Below are 20666 nucleotides of genomic sequence, written 5' to 3'. Positions count from 1 at the left end.
CTGTGAAACTTCCATTTATTCCCATGTTTTGCTGTAGTCAGTAAAGAAGGCAGGTATCTAACGCAGTCTTGCTAATCATATGGATTTGGACCTCATTATCATAACGATAATGATGAAAAAATGACACCACTGCTACCACTTTTCTGCACTTTCATCCTTTACGTTCATACTTTCTGCCTCTAGGATTTGCCATACATAGTTTGCATCCAATGCTAACTTACACCAATGTTAAACCACGAAGATCCTCTCTTCACATAGAATTAGGACAGAGAGATGCCTGTGGTGTAGATCAAATCACTTTTCCAAGTTCTGAGTTCTATCCAGATCGTTTTCAGGGGAATAGCTATTAGCCAATGAAGGTACCTGGGGATTATCCAGTCAATCAGAATTTACAGAAAAGCTGCACTAAGTTATAATAAGGGAAAAAATAGCTACATAAGTAAAAGAAAATACCTAGTTTGGGAAGATAAGCTCATTGTAGACCATTAAAGCAGCAGGATGCTGGAAAAAGGAGCTGAAGTTCTTACCAGAAACTGATTCAGTTTACAGAAGACACTCCAAAGTGCAGTGAATTACGCAAAAACATCTTACTTTGGGGTTACCCATGTCACATATTCCTAATTTACAGAGGTTTGGGGACACAATGCAAAGTCTATTTTTGTTCCTATTTCTGCAGGCCCCTGAAGAGGTAAACTGAGAACTACCGCAGTGCAGAGCTGCGCCACTGTGAAATAGAAATCATTCCGTTTCATAGAGAACAAAATTATATGTCTATTGAGACAAGCCAAAAGCCTATTTTGCCTATTATCTTGTCTCAGTAGCCAAAAAGCAGGTGATGTATAAAAATCTAAAAACTGGTAAAAAGGTACTAGTGCTTTTCCAGTACACTTTTCCAGCAACCTGATTTGCAATTCAGGAACTTTCTAAACCAGAGAATTTGTTTGCATATTTAATAGTTTGCAAGTGGATTCCTCTTCTATGAATGTGCATTGCTGATCTTAAAACTCCTGCAAGCAGACAACGTCCCGCAGCAAAGAATTAATTGCACATTAGGTAAAGAGCCTTTTGTTTATTGTGCTTCTGCACCAGTCAGGTTCATTTGATGCCTCCAATTCTTGTGCTGGCAGAAACAGTGAACAGCTCTTCACCATCTACCCATTTGCTGTTTCTTATGATTTTAGAGATCTCCATCATATGCCCCCTTGACTGATTCTTCTCCCGTTGAAAGAATATTAGTCTACATAGGCTTTCCTCACAAAGAACACGTTCCATATTGTTGATCAAAGTTGCTTTTCTTCCCTGACCAGAGTTCATTATTCTATATGTATTTGGGATTTTTCTTCCTCAAGTGCACATCTTAATAGCTCTATATTTTGGATTTCCTTTGTCATTTTATTGTATAGTCCCTCAATCTTATATATTTTTATTTTTTTTTTTTACCACCCAACCCCCACTTTTTTTTTTTTTTTAATTCTCACAAAAAAAATTTGCATTCTGATGAGAGAATGCCAAATTTGCATTCAGGTCTTATCTTCACTACTCTTACTAACTTCCTATCAGCTGCAAGTTTCCCCTTCTCAAGTCTCACTTTTCCAGTTCATTTATGAATATTCGCAGAGTGTAGAGTTGCATGTTTGCTGACGATACAAAACTGGGAGGAGTTCATAAGATGGAGGGTCTTGCTGCCATTCAGAGGGACCTGGACGGGCTGGAGAAACGGTGTGACAGCAACCTCATGAAGTTCAACAAGGGGAAGTGCAACGTCTTGCACCTGGGTAGGAACAACCCCAGGCACCAGTACATGCTGGGGGCCAACCGGCTGGAAAGCAGCTTTGCAGAAAAGGACCTGTGGGACACCAAGTGGAACACGAGACGTGCACTTGCAGCAAAAAGGCTAACAGTATCCTGGGCTGTGTTAGGAGGAGTCTTGCCAGCAGGTCGAGGGACATGATCCTTCCCCTCTACTCAGCACTATCGAGGCCACACCTGGAGTGCTGTGTCCAGTTCTGGGCTCCCCAGTACAGGAGAGATACAGAGGGTTTTTAAATCTAGCTCGATATACGCATTCCAATATTCACTGTACATTAAATGTTATCTCTTTTAAAATCATAATAGACCTTTTTTGTATTATTTGTTTGAAAAATTATTCTCTACTACAGCTAAATATAATTATGATTAAAATAAGAAAATTGGGAATAATTTTCATAATGAGTAAATATATTATACATTCCAGAGACAAGAAAATAGATCTCTGTTTTCTTGAAAATCCGAAGGAGATGGAGGAAATGTAAAATTAGCCACTTCCACTGGGTGGCAGTTTTGTACTCCATTAATAACCTTTTTCTTTCCCCCCGCCCCCCCGAAGTCAAACTATAATTCACCAATTTATGGATATAGATATACTGTTCTTTTATTCTGGATGTGAACTTGTTATCCCATTAGTTTTTCATCTAGATTTTTATTTTAATACACTTTTTGTCTTATCTTTTTCCTAATGATTAGCTTGTTGGATTTTATTTGATAGTAACATACACTTTTGAAATTTCCTTGTTCAACTGTATGTTTTTAGAAAGTGCTTAGGGAAAAAAAACCCACGATTTCTGGGTGATCAACTATACTAATGTCACGATCCTGTTCTGCCACACATAGTCAATATTAGAAAGTATCATAACTTTACTTCCAGTCATACTATATTTTGTTCTGCCTACACACAACTGCACTGAAGTTAATTATAATTAGTATTTTATCTGATTTTAAACAAATATTGCAAAGACAGAACCAGTGCAGATCTGGTAACATTCTTCCTTAGCTAACTTCCAGATTTGGTATCAGTCTGCTTCATGATTTTAAAGTATGCTGGCAGTATGGATCATAGAAATACAGCATTGACTAAAAAGATATCAGTATATCAGGAAAAGAAATTTGGATCTAAAAGCAAGGATTTTTTAATAATATTTTCTTTATCATAAGGTACTACAACATTTGAAATGCTCCAGTAAAGCATGGAATTAACATCTACAACAAAGTAATGAATTGGAAGAAGGAAATGAGATTGTGTTTTAACTAAATACCCACTGCAAGGAGGAAGCAACTCTCTGTCCTGTAATTGCATCAAACATAGTATGTAAAGAGATAAGAGAATTATGGTGGAAGCACAATGGAAAAGCTGAAGAAGCAAAACAAAACACTTAAAAATAGGTGAATAATTAAAGATGGACAAGAGGTGAACAAAGGGTTTAAAATGCTCTAAGAAGGCCAAAATGGAATTCGTTGTAGAATCATAGCCATCAACTGTGTGAAAACAACAGAGTATCATGTATTGTGAAACAGTGTACAAATTCCTACACTAAAGAACATTAGAGGTGTACAGGTACAACAGCAGAAGGTTTTATTCACATTCTTTTGAATAGCAATTTAGAAACAAAAGTACCTAGAACCCCAAAAGTTGACAGATACCAAAACTTACATATGGAGAAAAAGATAAGGCAATTGAGATAGGTTGCTTATTCTGATGTAAATTACACAAAAAGGACATACTTTTAAATAGTTATCGTATTTCATAACTATGAGTTTTAAACTTTAACACAGAATAATCTGAAACAAAGGAAGAGGTGTTCAATATATTGGACTAATTTTTACAGCACCATGTCTTCTAAAATTTTTGCCCTCAAAGCCAATCTTGCAAATAAAACGTGTAACACAGGACTGCTCAAATCTACCCTTAATAATCATAAAACCCAATTATCAAAAAAAGCAGCATATTCTAGTATTATTAGGCCCTTGATATCTGAATATGAATGAGTCCATGAGTATTTACTGCCCTAAATGTTCAGCTTTAGTATCTACCCTGACCTTCTAGGATAAACTGGTCCCTAGGCAATACACCCGTAACTTCCGTGGCCCTCTTTGTTTCTGTGGTTTCTACAGAGAAAGTTGAGCTAGGATATCGAGGTGTTAAGGATATTGAATGGAGGGTTTAGTTTGAGCTGGCTTCTTTAAGACACACAGAATTCCCAAATAATTACACCTCTAATCCTTTTTGCTACAAATTCAGAAGACCTTCAAAATCTGAACCATGTATCTGTACGATCAGTAAATATTGCTTGCCATGTTCAAGAAGTTGTGTAGAATTCCCTTACCTCAGAACCCCAGATTTTTAGGATAGAGATGAGGGGTGGGATTTTCTTTTTCTGTTCCATAAACAACTCTAAGATGTTGTTTACACTGGAAAGGAGGGAAAAAATGTAAGATTTTTATGGGATGGACAAACGTAATAGCTTGCTCATTTGTCCAGTCTCCAAGCAGGCAGTAAATCACGAGTGGCCTGTAACTCTGAATACCTAAGTGTTTCTAGGACCTCCACATCACCACCAGAGCCCTGTAAGATAGGGCCTTCTTCGAGTGAGGGAAACGGGAAATGCTAGCAATTGAATTGGTAGGGAGAGATGAGTTTGTCAGACTAGACTCTTCAGAAGTCCACTTAATGACAGTTTATATAGACAACGTAACTTTCCTACCCTAAGATCATTGATGGTATGCACAGGGAAATTCTAACAAATCCAATGTAAGTTGCTTTAATTAATGCAAAAATGTCTGAACACTGTCTTATTTCCTAAGAAGTATTCATGCAGACGTAACAAACATAAGTGGACTCTCATTATGAAACTTCAAAGGGAATAGGACAGGGCTTCAAAGTCCTTTGGATTTATTTCTTCTAATATGATGTCCACTTGCATCATCATCTAAGTGGTGTTTCATGGTAGCATTAAGGACTAACTTGTTATTCAGTGATACAATGCATCAAGAGTTTATCCTGGTCATAAGTTTTGTTTATAAGTCTTGTAAAATAATCACATTGAATATTCACCGACACCACCTAGTATTCTTAACTCAACTACAAAAAAGGATCAAAAAAAAAAAAGGAAACAGATCTTAATCCTTGGAAAGTTTTAACTCAGCAGAGTGCTACACTGTAATTATTTGAAAAGCATGAGAACAGGAAACTGCTTAATGAATACAGAAATAATGATCATGCACAAACAGTATAATGACAGTTCCTTAACTTACAGAAACAAAGACGACAGGCTACAGATACTGAGACAATACATTACACTAAAAGGAGGACAGGAAAGAATTTCTTGTTCTTCAGAAAGGTTTTTTTAATTACTTGGGAGTTGGTATTTTATCATTTGAGAATGTCTTTAGGAAGCTTTTATTCAAATATTTATTTTAGCAAAAAAGGCAGACTGACATTTCAGAGTACTTTATGTGCGTTACAGGTTACATAAAGTCAGTATCAAAAAAGCAGCACATTTATAAAAAGCAGACAGGTTCACCACTCTCATGACAACAGAATTAAACTAGTCAGTCTTCACCTAAAACACCACAAAAACTCCCTATCTCGGCTGTCATTGAAAGACCCTCCGGAAGATGTCGCTTTCTCTCTTTTCCACATACACAGAAACATATAAATGCTTTGAAACGTGCCTTATTCAGTTACGTCAGTTACTTCAGCAATTGCAGAAGTGACAAGTCATTGTAGAAAAAGAGAGGAATACTGTCAGAAAACCCTTTTTTAAGATAAACTGAGTTCCAACTCAGCTTCAGTCAGTCATCCCACATTCAATAATAATTCAGTAATTCAAAGGAGCTGCTTAAAAAGAGTTTCCAAGTCAACAGAGTTTGCACAAAATAAGTTCCTTAAGCTTCATTTGAAGTCCGGCAATGGCTTTGTGTGTCCTACTCTTGGTGGGACACAAAACTGAGCAAGAAAGACACAGCATGGGCTATATCTGAAATAAACTTCCATAGATGAGGTTAGTGTTGTTCATTCCCTTTCTTAAAGCACAATTAAATCTCCTTTTCCTTCAGAAGATATCCCTACTGATTCATTGCTAATGCCGTTACCCGTCAGTATCTAATCAGCCCTCACACAGTTTTTGATGGGATTTTCTTGTATTTCTTTGGCAGTGTTAAATGTGCTCTTGTTTTGAATAAGGACCAGTGTATGTTCAAATACAACAAGGTTATGGAAAAGTAAAAAGCGATCATCCCTTTAATCCTTCCAAACTGACTAGTACTAAACAAGTAAACACGGCAAATTTCGTACTTGTACAAAAAGCTTCAGTTCCCATTTTTGATATGCAATATTTAGTCAAATCAGTAAAAGTATGCTGCTACAATATTTCTTATCATTTATTAATTCACTTCACCTTGTCTTTTTCTGAAATTCAGCTGTTACCTCAGTTTTATATAAGACACACCTCACAATGGAGGACCACAGCCCACCAACTCGGAAAGAACTTTTCCAGCTCAATTTCACTACACCTACAGTCCTTGCATTCAAAGATTTTTAGAATGAGCACTGCCAGATGATAAGTAGCCCAATTATTAGGCATATTAGATTATCTGTAAATTGGGTTACCTTTACCTAGAGTTTGCACACAGACAAGAGAAAGAAGGAAAAAATGAAAAGAAGAGGAGAAAGTAATACATCAGTTCTCAATCGTGAAGTCCTTCCAATCAGACTTCAAATCTTAACTTCGCAAAATTTCACATTCAGCATTGTGAGGTGGATCTGAAAGTCAAATAAATCAACTTAAGATCCACGCACTTTAGTGGGATGGCAGCCACTGAAACTGATGTAAGCTAGAATTCTGAGAAAGGTTCCTCATCTACGTTACAGAACTTCCGTAGTCTTTATTGAATTTTTATTTCTAAACAGTGGTAGGCACTGCAGACTCTGCTTTTACAATTTTTATTCCATCAAGGCAAGGTAAATACTGCCTTTACAGTAACAAAAGCGACCAAAGACTAGACAGAGACGGACAACATGACACTGTTCCACCCACCTGGTGGTCCCTCCTTGTAAAGCTTTAGGTGAGCTAGAGACAAAAGCATAAGTAAGATGGTATTTAAGCTTCACACAGGGAATTAATATTTTTACAGTCATTAAATACGTATCTTAACATGGAGTCTAGCAGACTCCCTGCTTTCCATTCATTACTACAAACATATACCTCAGTCAGTCTTTTCAGCTCTCATTTGTATCATTTTGTCTTGAAAAAAATTATCAACTATCTATCAATTGCTTGATTTCTTTAGGGTTCCTAGATATTAGAACTGTCCATCAAATCAAACCAAAAGGAAATAGCGAGTATTTAAATAAGTTTCTACCGTGTAAAAAATCCCATGGACATTCCTTAGTTAACCATAGGCCACATGTAGTAACACTTACTATGAAAACAAACTTGAAAATATCTCTATAAAGTTCTCAGCTCAATATATACACAGGATTGCACATCACACACTGTAAAACGATTAATTTATTCTATTAATTCCTCAACATCTTCAACTAGAAATAATAATGGTGCTCACTCATTATTCTCTTTTCATGTTGCTTGGTAAAGCAAGGAGAGCAATGCAGATGAGAAAGCTTAGCCTCTTCTGACAGATTCATTCCATACGATCTGTATGGGGTGGGAACGCTTTCAAGAATTCCTAGGTTTGCTTTTTAAGTTGTTTCTAAAACATGCACTTTTTTAAAAAAATTATCGATTCTGCAATAACAGTGGGCGATGTATGACCTATGCCATCAGGTGGTAGAAATCAAGCATATTACTAATGATTAGTAAAGTATGAGGCACGCTTCACTGTTTTACAAAGAAAATACACACTATAGAATGCATGTTTTTCCTTAATGCATAGAAAACCAAACATGAAATAAAATCTGGATGCTTTGGACAACCTATGCAATTTACGCAAATGCTTAATGTATGTACAGTTGTATAATCCAGAGAAACTATCTGAACTCATAGCAGCAATAACATTCACAAATATACACAATACATGCTCATGTAAATCTTTGTCATGATATTGAGCAAGCTGCACTGTTCATCACCATTTCTAAAAGAAAAGGTGCAAGCATTCACTGGCAAATCTGGTGGCCTGAACATTTAGCCTACGACTTTGGGAATACTGGATACAGGGGGTCACAGTGTTTCAAAGGGCAATTTTCATTCTCTGAAACTGTTGAAAAAGCAAGTATACACACTCAAATATTATTCCATATGTGTTCGAAACTATGCTGTGCAAAAATTATCTTTTCTTCTTTAATAATAAAGCTTACCTACTTGAAAAAATTTAAATAAAATCTTATATGAAAACCTTTCGCACAGAAATCTCCATAACTCTCATTTCAAATAGATGAGTTGCTCCTCAAACTTTACATAAGCAATTTAGGAACCTTCTCTGCCATGATCTCAAAACTTTAAGTTGAAAGTAGAAGCTTTGAAAATAAATTACCTTCTTTGAAGGTCAATGACCTTCTGGTCAGAACATTCCCTTCTGTAAAAAATCTTACGTATTAAATGCAGTATGTGGAAACATGCAAAATAATGTTAACACAAATTAAAAGTAATTAGAGAACAAAAGCTGGAATACTTGAGTGCAATCTACCTCTCTTGAGATGTACCACACCCTGTAGCATAAAGGAAATCATTAACTTTTAATTGAGATGATTCATTAAATTTCAGAATAGTGAGGGTTTCTTAATCTTTTCTCCCTCCTTGGCAACCCTTGGTCCCATCATTTTCAGTACTCCCTTTTACTATAGGCTTTGTTTCCTCCTCCATTGTTTCCCCATGTAGTTTTCCCCTTTATCCACCAGGTGTCAGAAGGGAATCGACTCACCACAGCTACACCTTTTTTATTATTAATATATTTATTTTTACAGCCACATTGATGGGACCTTCCAGGCTTTTTCAGGCTACATTCCTAAAAAGCAGTAAATGTTCAGGCTTTCTTCCAAGAAACATAGTCATGAGCGACATGCAAAACACGTAATGTGTTCAGTCTTGGAATGGTGTTTATAAAGCATCATTTTCACACGGAAGTAACACTGGGAGAAATACAGACATTTATTTGAAACGCTACATGAATGCAACATTTTAAATAGAGAAATTGTCACTTACACATTTTTTACAAGGTGCTTGGTCAGCGAAAGCTCAAAGCTTAGGTTTATAAAAAGCTGACAAACTTCCTTAGACTTTCTGAACTCCATTTTGAACAAGTTTTGCATTTAAGCATCCTTTTAGAACTAGGAAATAAAAATTTGTCTGTGCTTAAAGACATTCTTGGAATCACCTATTTATGGATAAATCCCCTATGGGTAGGGGATTGGCTAAAACAATACTGAATGTAGTTTTGACGCATTATTCTAATCCTTCTTCCCTCGCCCCATTCCATCGACTCCAATCTGTTCTCCTTTATTTCCCATTGAACCCGAACTCTTTACAGTCCCATCATTCAATACATATAAGGATGTCCATTCCCCAGACTGGGAAATGAGCAGACATCCTTCTCTTCTTCACTTCAACTTTTTTTTTTATTTTATTTTCAGACTTTTAAGGGAAGGAAGAACCTTCAAGCCTAAAATTTCAATGATTTTCAACACCTTAGAGGTTCTGGTACAGTGAAAACATGGAAGATGGGAGGACGGGAGACAGATGGAGAGGGATGTGCAGAGAATAAACGGTGCTAAACAAGTCAACAGTACAGTATCTAAATACTGTCTGGATATTGAGATAATACAGAAGATTTAAGAGTTAATTTAAGAGTGAACTAACTTCAGAAAAGCAGCCTCCTGAAGGGAAACCCCTTGATTCTCTCTTATGGAAATGAAGAAAATGGTTCTTACTCTTTCTGACTGCCAGGCAGTATAAAGCACTATTCAGAAAGAGTCACTTGAGTGACTTATCTACTTGATCGTTCCTCTCTGGTCACAGGTAAGGTTACACCTACAGTTCATTTACCCGATAGCAGAAATGAATAGTTTCGCTTGTCATTTTCACCCTCCCAGGAAGGCAATGTTAGAGGTACTGCTGCTGGGGACATTCAACATGATTTCTTTCTCAATAAGTGTCCTGCTTCGTATTTACAAGATCAATCTATTACGGGATCACATTCACCAATGCAACATGGTAAACAAATAGCACCTTATCAGCAAACACGAGGAACAAATTTATTGCAGGATTTCTTCGATGAGTTGCAGGCTCTATCTACTTCATCTAGCACAAATTTAAAATACAAAGCACTTATTCTAGATTTATAACACCTTTGCAATCACTGAATACTATCTACAGGAAGCATACGTTGAGAATGCATGCATACTATACATGCAGTATAAATGTGTATTTATTCACGTGTGGGTGAGTGTAGGCACACGACGTATCCACACACATAGGCACACCGCTTCCCAAATATATTCTCAGCAATTCTCAAGTTTAGAACCATTGACAAACTTAAAACATGGATAGATACAAAACTAAGATATGTACAGGAAATAGATTTGGGTTTTTTACAGATAAGAGTACTTGTCTGTGTCATAGAAGAGGGGGCAAACTTGGCAGGGATGATACTGAATTTAACTGCAAAGAAGTTCTACATCCAGGCGCAAATTTTCAGAAACCATCATGGTGTTCAGACTCAGGGTTGCCTTTAGACTAGTATCTAAATCTCTCATGTTTAAATGCTGGCCCAAACAGAACTTCAGATCACGCGAACAGTGAGACTGGAGAACAGGAAAGGGAATTCAATAAAACTCAGAGGCATTTCTGTTGTACAAAGAGCCTCATATATTTTGAAATAGAACCATGAAAATAAAATACAGAGTCATTCTTCTTGTGCTGTACACAATTGCTCTTTCACTGTGTTTCAGTTATATAACAGGAAACATCTCATAAAACCCTGTGACTATTTTGGGCCTCTGCAATGTCACATCGGTAGGACCCATAGTGGTGCCAACACTTCAAAATAAAAATTACAGTAAAAGAAATAATTCACAGAACTTGCCTTCATTATATTCGGGTAATAGATTAATCTTCTCACTAGGAAAAACATAGTTTAAAAATCAGGATTCTGCTTGGAGCGGACTAAAATACTGCTTTGAGCATGCTGGTATCTACGGCTACACCGATGTATGCATCCAGATATGGCTTTGTAGACTGTAAAACACATCCTTGTCAGGCACCTGCTGCAATAAATGCATCCAGACTCAAAAACAATAGGTGTCCTAAAATTACTACATTTCTATAGACAGTATGCATAATGAAAATCAAGCAGGGATTTTTATTGATAAAGTGGAGCATAACTCTTCTTCCACCTCACCTCGTAATAATATAATGCTCAGTTTACAGGAATGCATGAACATTTTATCACATGGCCTTAGGGACAGTTACCATACTGTATTATTTTTTTGCAAATTTAATTTTAGGAGGTCAGTATTCTTTTCCATTCTGCATCTCTATATAAAGCTAATAGCCTATAAACAGAAAAAGAATTGAATTTGCCTTGAAAAATAGGTCAGGACTCTTATCCCACTTTTATGGATGAGTAAACTGAAGCTTGGAAAGGTCTTACAACTTCCCCAAAGTCACTCCAGAAAGTAACAAAAGGACTGGAAACAAACACAAGCATCTTGACAAGAAATCTTCAGCATTAACAGGTGCCTATCTTTTTGTTCCTATCTGAAGAGGCACAGTATGAAAAATAGTATCAGCTGAGAAGGCAAGAGAAAAGCAAAGCAAGTTTCTGCTGCTTGCTTGTTTTTGAGGTTATTTTTTAATATTTTCAAAGTAAATCTTAGCAGACAGGGCTGCAAGATATCTGGAAAAGTGCCTGCTGTATTGATCAGCACATGCACAACCCATTTGTCCGAGACAGTGGAGATTTCCAAGCAGCACTTTGCCAAGTACCTTCCAAATCCATAAAATTACAGCTTTCGTTGCCATAAGTATGGGGAGAAAATGTCATTGTTACTCCAGAGGAATATAAAATGGCCACAAAAATCTGGCTTGTAATAAAAAAATCAGCTTCTCAATACCAAGCTAGTGTATGTCAGAATATGAAACACTGACATAAACGTAGCCAAATACGCCTGTCATGCTGCACAATAAATGCAACAGAATATAGCAAAATACTTTACAAAACTGTTATGCAGCCTACCTGCACTCTAAGGTCACATCAAATTGGACAGTGACCACTAAATCACAAACACACTATCTTTGACCAGTGCATAGTATCCTACTTGCTGTAGCCCTGCTTTATCTAATTCATTTCAATAAAATTTATAATAGAATTCCAGAACTAAAGCCCAAATACCACACTGAAATCAAATAAACTGAAATTACTATAAAAAATGTCTTCTTTTTTTATTTTAAGATGAAACCAACTATTAGCAGCCACTGTTAAAACAGCTTCCTTCAGGGCACTGACATCATTAAGCATTATGTCTTTTTTAGAGACAAACACAAATTGTTCAAGGCCACAAAGGAAATTTATGTTAAAGAAAGATAAGAAATCATGTTCTTATGTCTCATCTCTTCATTCAGACCATTATGTCGCTCTTTCTGTCACATAAACTGGTTACTCTCTGCACTTACATCATGACCATAAAGTGATTTTCTTGCTGGGAACCCAAAGCATAGGTTTTAATATATTTGAGACTTGGCAAATAAACCTCTGCCATTATTTTGTATTTCATTCACCATCTACTTAGACGCTTTTTGCTCAATAAGAGCTTTCTCCGTCACCTCTTGATTTTCCTATTTACTCTGAAAATTGTGCTTGGAGCATCACAGACTGTTATAGAAATTGTGGCACCATAGAGACAGCATTACCTCACTGCAGATTTAAAGATGATGAATAGGCAGACTGTGAGACAGAAGGTTTTTTAATGTTAAATACAGACATTTGAATTAACAAGAAAATATTTAATGAAAAAAAGCACTAAATGGATTAATGTTTCAACTTCATTTTTTTTTCAACATTTTCTCCAGCAGGAATGTCAAATACCTCTCTCTTACCACTTTTTAAATTTCTGTTTTGCTTAAGCAAAGGACTAAACTCTCTCTGTTTTATATGAGAACTATTTTGATCCCAACAGCTAGAAATGCATTTTTAATAGGAATCACAGGATCTGTGTATCTATACTATCTCAATGTGGAGACTGTTCTTCAAACATAAGTAGTTTTACGAGTAGCAGAACTTTTGTCTAAACTCCTCTTCTTGGATGTGAGTGATCTAGTCATACGCAGCAGCTGAGACATTCATTATATGCGGATTCTATGTGAACTAGTATCACAGATGAGTTTGCTCGGTAGAGACATGAATTCCTCCCCTCTACCTGGCTAGATATTTTCACCATACATGATAGCTGACACATCTACCCTTCTATCAGTTGTAATGCTTAAATTATGGGAGAAATCTCTTCAAGAGTTATCGATGAAAAAGAAACTTTTAATGAAAACAGAACAACAGAACTTTAGGACCAGAGAAATACGCACAGAAGTGTCTTTCATTTCACGGGAAAGATTTCCATGGAATAAGCCTGTAACTATAAATTAAAATACCCTTTTTCTAGTCTTCCAGGATATAAATGGTATAATGTACTACAGACTTTCTGAACTTCAACTATTTTAAACTGACACACTTCAAAGAAGTTCCAGTTTCTCTAGAGAACCATGTAAGCAGCTTGTGCTAATTACAGAGAGCCAGTTGACAACGCAGTGACTTGCTCTATGGAAACAGAGGAATTAAAGGATTAAGAAAACATAAGATATACCAAGATATTGTAATATCATCCCTTTGATTCAAAATTTACAACTCCAGACTCAGGTGTTGGGGGTGACAATACTATGACTACACAAGATGCTACCAAAGGCATGAAAAAAACCTGTTGCAGAGTTGCATTTGTTCACAAACTTCTTTCACTTCTAATACTCCTGACAGGCCTAGTCCGCCCCACACACGTGTTCCTTGTTATGTCCATTTGCTTTTCAGTTGGTTTCCCACACATCAAGCCAGACTACGAGCCTCAGGAGGGAGTTAGCTGCTCCTCCGAGCTGCTATGAGTCACTGTGATGTCTGCTGCGTAGGCCAAATTAAGCCTGAATTTCTTGCTTCCACTAGGCAGCAAGAACAATGAGGAAAAAGGTGGCAAGGAGGTGAGAAAAGATCAAAAAGCCAGGAATCGTCTCCCTCCATATCCTTACCTTCCTTTCATAGCTGCTGTAGCCCACAGTGACAAAGGAAGTAAAATAAAATACTTAGTGCAGAATTGTGAGAAAGATTACAGTACTCCAACTTTAAAATTTTCTGTGTTACTTTAAATACTAATTTCTCATGACAAATGAAAAAAAAATCTATGCTACCTCATAAAATAAGTACACATTCTTGTACTCTGTTAGAAGTACAAAGACTTACGTCCACAGATTTATCCTTGGATGTGATCACACTTGTGACAGATGTAGTTTGCTTAAACCTAAACTAAAACCGTGCTAAACAAATACTCACCTAATAATTCAGCCTGTTGTTATCGTTTGTATATAGATTCCTATTGTTTTGGTAGATGAAGTTCTTAATCACAGAAATTAAAACACTAACATAAATCGTCGACTGAAAGTTAGAACAAGTCACTTCAGCACTTTTTATGTTACAGATAATCATCTATTCAGGAACATCAGTGGAGGAAGATTGGAATCACAAACATCCCTACCACACACAATCTTTGAACTCTATTCTGAACGTTTGATCTTAGCTGTCAGGACAAGACACCGGGGTAAGAAATAGGGTTTCAGGTTGAGACTAGTTGAGATCAGTCAGTTTAAAGGTGATCATTAACCTACTTTATATCATATTTTTAAGAAGCCTACTTTGTGGACAAGAAGTTCCTAAGGTACTGGTGGCTGGGAGGGAATTTTGGATGGGAAGGGGCACAAGGGGAAATGCCAGTATACACACGCACTTCGAAGGTACCAACCACTGTTAGAGAGAAGATACTGAGTTTAGAAGTAATGCTGTATTGCCACTTTCATATTCATTAAAAAAACACAAACCCCACCCCCCTAGCAATAATGCCAACACTGAACACAGAATGGTTTTTTAATTATATCAGCACTACTCATGAACGGTACCTTCCTTCACTTGCAGGAGACTGCATAAATTCCTGCATATAGTGCTTTAAAACAGTCACCCTAGTCCTCAGAAAAGTCATCCATCATACGTAACTTACAAGTGCTTGCAGTGTCCCTGCTGCCGCAACTGCTTTCTGGGCATCCACGAACAGCTGAAAGAAACACAAACCTGCTAACGACTGAGGTACACCGATAACTCTACTGCACTTTCGACATACGTTGTGAATAGAGTCTCTCCCTGTTTCCTTTAAAAGCACCGCTTCTGTCTCATCCTAGCTGAATCACCACCAGTTTGTTTTCTTTCAAATCCCTCTCTCTGCCAGACGCTGGAGTGACTAATGAACTGCAGAATCTGGTCTGTATAAAAATTTGACTTAGCAAACTAACCATCAGCATGTTGATGACACTGCCACCCAAAATATCACAGTAACAAAAGACTAACAATTTACATGGGCTCTAGGCCAGTCTGTCCTTCCTATTCAAATTTCAGGAAAACATGACCTAATTTCTCTACAAGTAGTAGAATCCGAAGCTTTTGTTAATTCAGTTTCCTTTCCTTTCCTTTATTTCAGCATATGTTTTTGCCACAGATGATTACAGTCACTAGGAAAAAAAAATATTTATTTGGGTAAAATTAAATACAGCAAGCATACAGCCTATAATAAGAATCTAAGAGTAACAGAAAGAGCCTGTAGCACTCCTTGTCAACAACCGAATACCTGTCCTGGTCATCTAGTGACAAGAGTCCCACACCTCAGACCGATCAGATGCACTGTAAATTCAATTCTGTCTGTGTTAGAACCACATTATTCCTCTGAAAACTAAGCCTTCTGAATCTTCCAACAATGTTTACGCTTCCAGTACCATGACCACTTTACCAAAAAGGAAGATTAAGGCAGAGAAAACTGAGGAAAGAGGGAGAAAGAAGTAATACACTGAATAATACAAAGCAGTAGGTCCACTACTCCTATTTATTCTTTCTCATATGCAAGGCCAAATGGATATTCACTGGAATTGGAAAGAACCTTACAGCATTACCCTGAACAATTTCTCAGAGCAAGGTAGTATAAAAGCTTGTTTTTTTAATTCCACTTAATCCTTTCTAGGTGATATTTTCTAAAATCCCCAGGCACGTGAAGAGCAGATGGTCTATTGCCTGTCATTTCAATATTTCAGGCAATTCCACAGTTTGACTAATTTCTGAGTAATGAGGACTTCCTGTTTTATATTAAGAATACAAATTTGAAACAGAGTTGTGGTGGCTACAATAATCACTTTTTCCCTTGTAAATATGTATGTATATATTTATCTAAATAACAAAAAAATTAAGAACTATTTTTCTGTGGAAAGTTTATCTGAGAACTAGTTAGCATTGCCCTTCTGACGCACCCTCTCTTACGTTTGTATTTAGCCAATATACATGGCTAGCTATAAAAGTGATCTTAGTGGATATGAGTATTCCTCTGTTTATACAGAAGTTGCAATAATGGTATTCATTACTTTTATTCTGGACACTACCTGAAGAAAATCTGCAGCCAGACTAGAGTCCAGCAGGTCACTGCCGGCCACATTCCAAGGCAATGGAAAAGGCAGTCAGGTTTCCATTTGTTCACTATTCTGTCGCTCATTTGAACACAATCACATTAGAAATGGATAAACTAATTTATCAAAAAACCACACCTATTTCCTCATGAATTTGTACAGGCAGGCATTTAGATTTCAACACAGATTTAGTAATTTACATTTAAAAATCAGATGTTTAACAAGTAGCAGTACATAACACATCCAAAACATAAGGTCTGTTTTTCCAGATAAGAAAATACTGTGACTTATCACCATCTTTGTATGAAACAAGATTAAAAACGTCAGAAACTAATTTCTGCAAATGTTTCACCTCTTTGTTTTACCTGCTTCTGTGTACTTTAATCCTACTTTTACTTCTTCGTGCTTTGCTTTTGGTGGTGGCCAGACAGTCTGGAGTCTCCCTGGAGTCTTGTCATCTTGCTCCGAGGGACTCAGGTCAGGCTGTTAAAATTATACAAGAAAATATTAAAGTCTGCAGTATCAATTGATTCCAAACAGCAGCCGCCATGCTCAGCTCTACATGTGTACTCCAGAATGGTTATCTGCCTCATTCTACGGATTGAAACAGTGCTCAGTTGGTTGGAAGGGATACAAAGAAATCAGTGTAGAAAAACAATTTTGAGGAGGAAAATAACATCATGCATGTGACATACAATGATTTGTTGAAACTGTTCACATCAGCGTGGAAAGCTGTGTCTCCTTTGGTGAACCAGAGGTGGTCAAGAACACTAGGGATTTTTTCCTGTATCTTTTTTCCAGAGTGAAAAGACCCGTCTGTGCTCCTCTTACAAGTAAACATTAATGGGATTCACCTAAGACATCATTTGACAATATAATTTTCTGGAAGCAGAGCTAGTTTATGAAATTCCTGCCCCACCCCCAGCAGCTTGCTCAGTCCACATACCATGTAATACTGCCACATCAAAGTACTGCTGCAGCTGTTAATGGGACTGCACTATCAACTGGAATGCTAAAATAACTCTTTAAATGGGGGAAAAAAATAAACCACTAAACAAGCATTCTTTAAGAGGTTTACATTTTGGGGTTGTTTTTTTTTTTTTACATCTCTAACATTTCTGCAATCTGGTTTACAACACGCCACTACGACTAACTGCATAAACACAACTGCAGCAACAGCAAAACCCTATGTGAAAGTGGCCTATAAATGACCCACCCACATGAGAAAGGGAACGGGAAAGGCAAGACCCTTTTTCTCTGGCTTTGCCCTGAGAAAATGTTCATTTGTACTAGACCAGACGTTAAGCAGGTATTTCTAAAAGCCACTCCAGCTGACTCTTGTGCTTCCTCCCTCACTGTGTGATGACAGCTTCCCAAATAGGTTTGCTGTGAGCCAGACAAACGCTTACGCCAGCACAGCACAGGGAATGGTGTAAGCAGGAAGAAGCAAGCCAGGAAAGGGAAGGGCACACACAGACTGCAATTGCCGTACATGCCACGGCCAACGAGTACCTCTTTTCTCCTCCCCATAGGTGATTTACTACAAACTGGTATTATCGGTCTACCCAGGTGTCAGTCAAGATTTTTAAAACGTTTTTAATTTCATGTAAGAATAAAAATTTGAAGGAGAGTAAAAGCAACACAGCAAATTAACTTAAGTAGCTTCAAGTTTAGGGTCCAATCCTGCAAATTTAACCATTCAGATAATTCCCCCTTTAGCCAACAAGAACAATCTTCTGCACTGATTATATCTGCCAAAGATGAAGCTGAAGGGTTACTCATTTAATTAAAGAGTTCAGATCACACTCAAATTCATTTATCATTATGGTTCTACGAAAACTTAGCATAGGGTTTTTTTTCATTTCTTAAAAACATGCTAACTAAATCTCCACATGCCTAAAAATATTAACTTTGCAAATGCTTATATTAATCCATAACTTGAGTCGTCTAATTGGAATCACTAGGTTATACTCGGGTAAGGTTAAATGGTTATCAATATTTGCAAAGCCAGATATATGCACGTAAATAAGAAGAAAAATTACTTTAAATTCTATGTCTTGGACAAACTGAGTTGAAAATCATCCATAACATCTTGTATCAGCTCTTATAATTGAATTATTCCTAAAGGTGGAATGAAATACTACTTTTAAAAATAAAACACTCAATGACAGAAAACAATGAGATTGAGAAACTGTTAAATAATACTACAGTAAATATTTGCAGAACAAAACTGATTCACAGCCATACTTAACATACATGCAACTTTTCTGTAGTGAACTTTTAAAATCAGAAACCTATTTTTAAGTTCTCACTTCTAATTGAAAGGCTGTGACTATCGCTAGTTCTCACTGAATTCTGCTACAACTGCAGATGATCAAAAATTTTGACAAAGTAGCCCCAAGATTTCTTCAGTTGGGAATCCAAAATTTGAGATTGCCAAAAGAAGAGGAGAATTCTGACATATTGACCTTAACTCCCCACTAATAATTTTTAAACAAGAAATTACTTTTTATCCATCTACTTCCAGATCTTAGGAAGAAAAAGTAATTCAACCTACAGATTTGTCTGATGGTCCATCCCCAGGTTTTGATTTTGACCTTTCAAATACAGCTTTCAAGGACTCTTTTTCATTTCTCATTTTGCGTTTTATGGCTTCGAGCTCTGAAGTATCTGCAGTTGTTTCTTTTTTGGGAGGCCGTGTGAATAAAGCTTTAAAGACATCCAGTGCAGATTCAGCAGGGCTTGATTTCATTTCCTCAGAGGGAAATCGTGGTTCTGTTTTGCCAGAGGCTTTGTTCTCTTGAGCTTCATCGCTGTCCTCCGTCTCCCCAGATCCTTCACCAGAGTCCTCGGTTCTGTCTTCATTCTTGGAGACATCTATGTTTAACAAGTGCGAGAGTTGTTCCAGGAAAGTAGGACTTGCTTTAGGTTCAGCTGATTTTTTTTTAGTGGTCAAACCTGATGCAATACTGGATTTCTTAACAGGCTGTCGTAATTTAAGCAGAGCTAAATCATTCTCCCTTGGTTTAATTTCTGTAACAGTTTCCCCATCCTCTGTGGTTAGTCCCTTTTTCCTCACACGTAGTCCACTAAAGAAAGCTGGCAGCTGGAAAGTCTTTTCAGCCGGTGCTGCTTTTTGGAGGGATGTATTATTAGCTGAAGGTCTTTGTTCTTCATCTGGAAGTTCTTGAGGGCATTCCCCTGTAGCAAGCAAGCAACTGAACTGCTCATCCATTAACATTTTGTCTTTTCCATTGGAGTCATGCTCCAGAATATCATCCAGCTCCTTTGGGAGCTGCTCAGAAATTGGTGGGTGTAACTCAACGCCATCTGTATCCACAGTGTCATCACTGTTGCTGTGCCCTTCTGATTCTGACTCTTCCTTATTTTGATTGTTATCATCCAAAGCCTCAGCAGACAAAGCAGCATTATTTAGTCCGAATTCACTTGTATTGTCTTCATCGGTGTCTAGGTCCTTACTGTCTGTGTCCGATTCTGTATCACTTGTTGTATGAACCAAAGTACCTTGTACGAGAATAGCATCCTTGTCATCATTGTCAGATTCAGACAAAGAAGCCTGTACAATCCTTAAATGGTGAAGAAGTAATTCATTTTGTTCAGCTAACTCCAGCTCCAGGTCGGTTTGCCTGCCAGACATTGGGTCAGCTTGGCCACTGGTACTATTCATGCCATGCTGATTTTCTGAGTCGTCATTACAATCATTATCATTCCTCTCATGCCAGGTGTTCGCGGGAGTATTTATATTGGTGTGCAAAGGTTGAAATGCTTTAAGCACTGCTTCTTCTTTGGAAGCTGTAGATTCAAATCTAGTTGTAAATCCAAAAAGTCTTTTCACAGAAAATGTAGTGAAGAGATCAGGTTCGCTTTCTGCTGTACTCTCCAGGTCTGAAAGCTCGCTACAATCAGGCACCGCGTTTTCTTCTTCCATGTTGCGTGAAGTACAGAATAGGTTTGCTTCTAGCAGTGTTACTAACGGCTAAAGAAATATTTACCACATGCATTCAGACAGCAGACCGAACTCACTCCAGGCACTGTGACAGGCAGCGGTCCCTGGCCCTTCGAGGGCAGCCAGCCTCCCCCAGGTCACCCTGCCCTCCTTCCGGGTCCACCACTGCGGCCGGCAGCCACAGC

At 37.4% G+C, this 20666-nt stretch overlaps 1 protein-coding gene across 1 annotated transcript in view; it reads right to left on the bottom strand.

The window, feature by feature from the left end:
* Positions 1-20463, bottom strand: part of LOC309673780 (formin) — a gene marked incomplete at its 5' end in the record, with an annotated part of 142110 nt that extends 121647 nt beyond the window's left edge. The window contains 2 exons of the mRNA XM_082485644.1: positions 16880-16997; positions 19072-20463. Coding sequence (XP_082341770.1) covers positions 16880-16997; positions 19072-20463 — 1510 coding nt within the window. The remainder of the gene's footprint in view (positions 1-16879; positions 16998-19071) is intronic.
* Between the last annotated feature and the right edge of the window lie 203 nt (positions 20464-20666).

This window comes from Vanellus vanellus (assembly GCF_965231255.1).
Source record: "Vanellus vanellus genome assembly, chromosome: 6".
In the NCBI taxonomy this organism is placed as follows: domain Eukaryota; kingdom Metazoa; phylum Chordata; class Aves; order Charadriiformes; family Charadriidae; genus Vanellus; species Vanellus vanellus.
The sequence above is the reverse complement of the archived record's forward strand: the minus strand, read 5'-3'. Positions and strand labels throughout refer to the sequence as shown.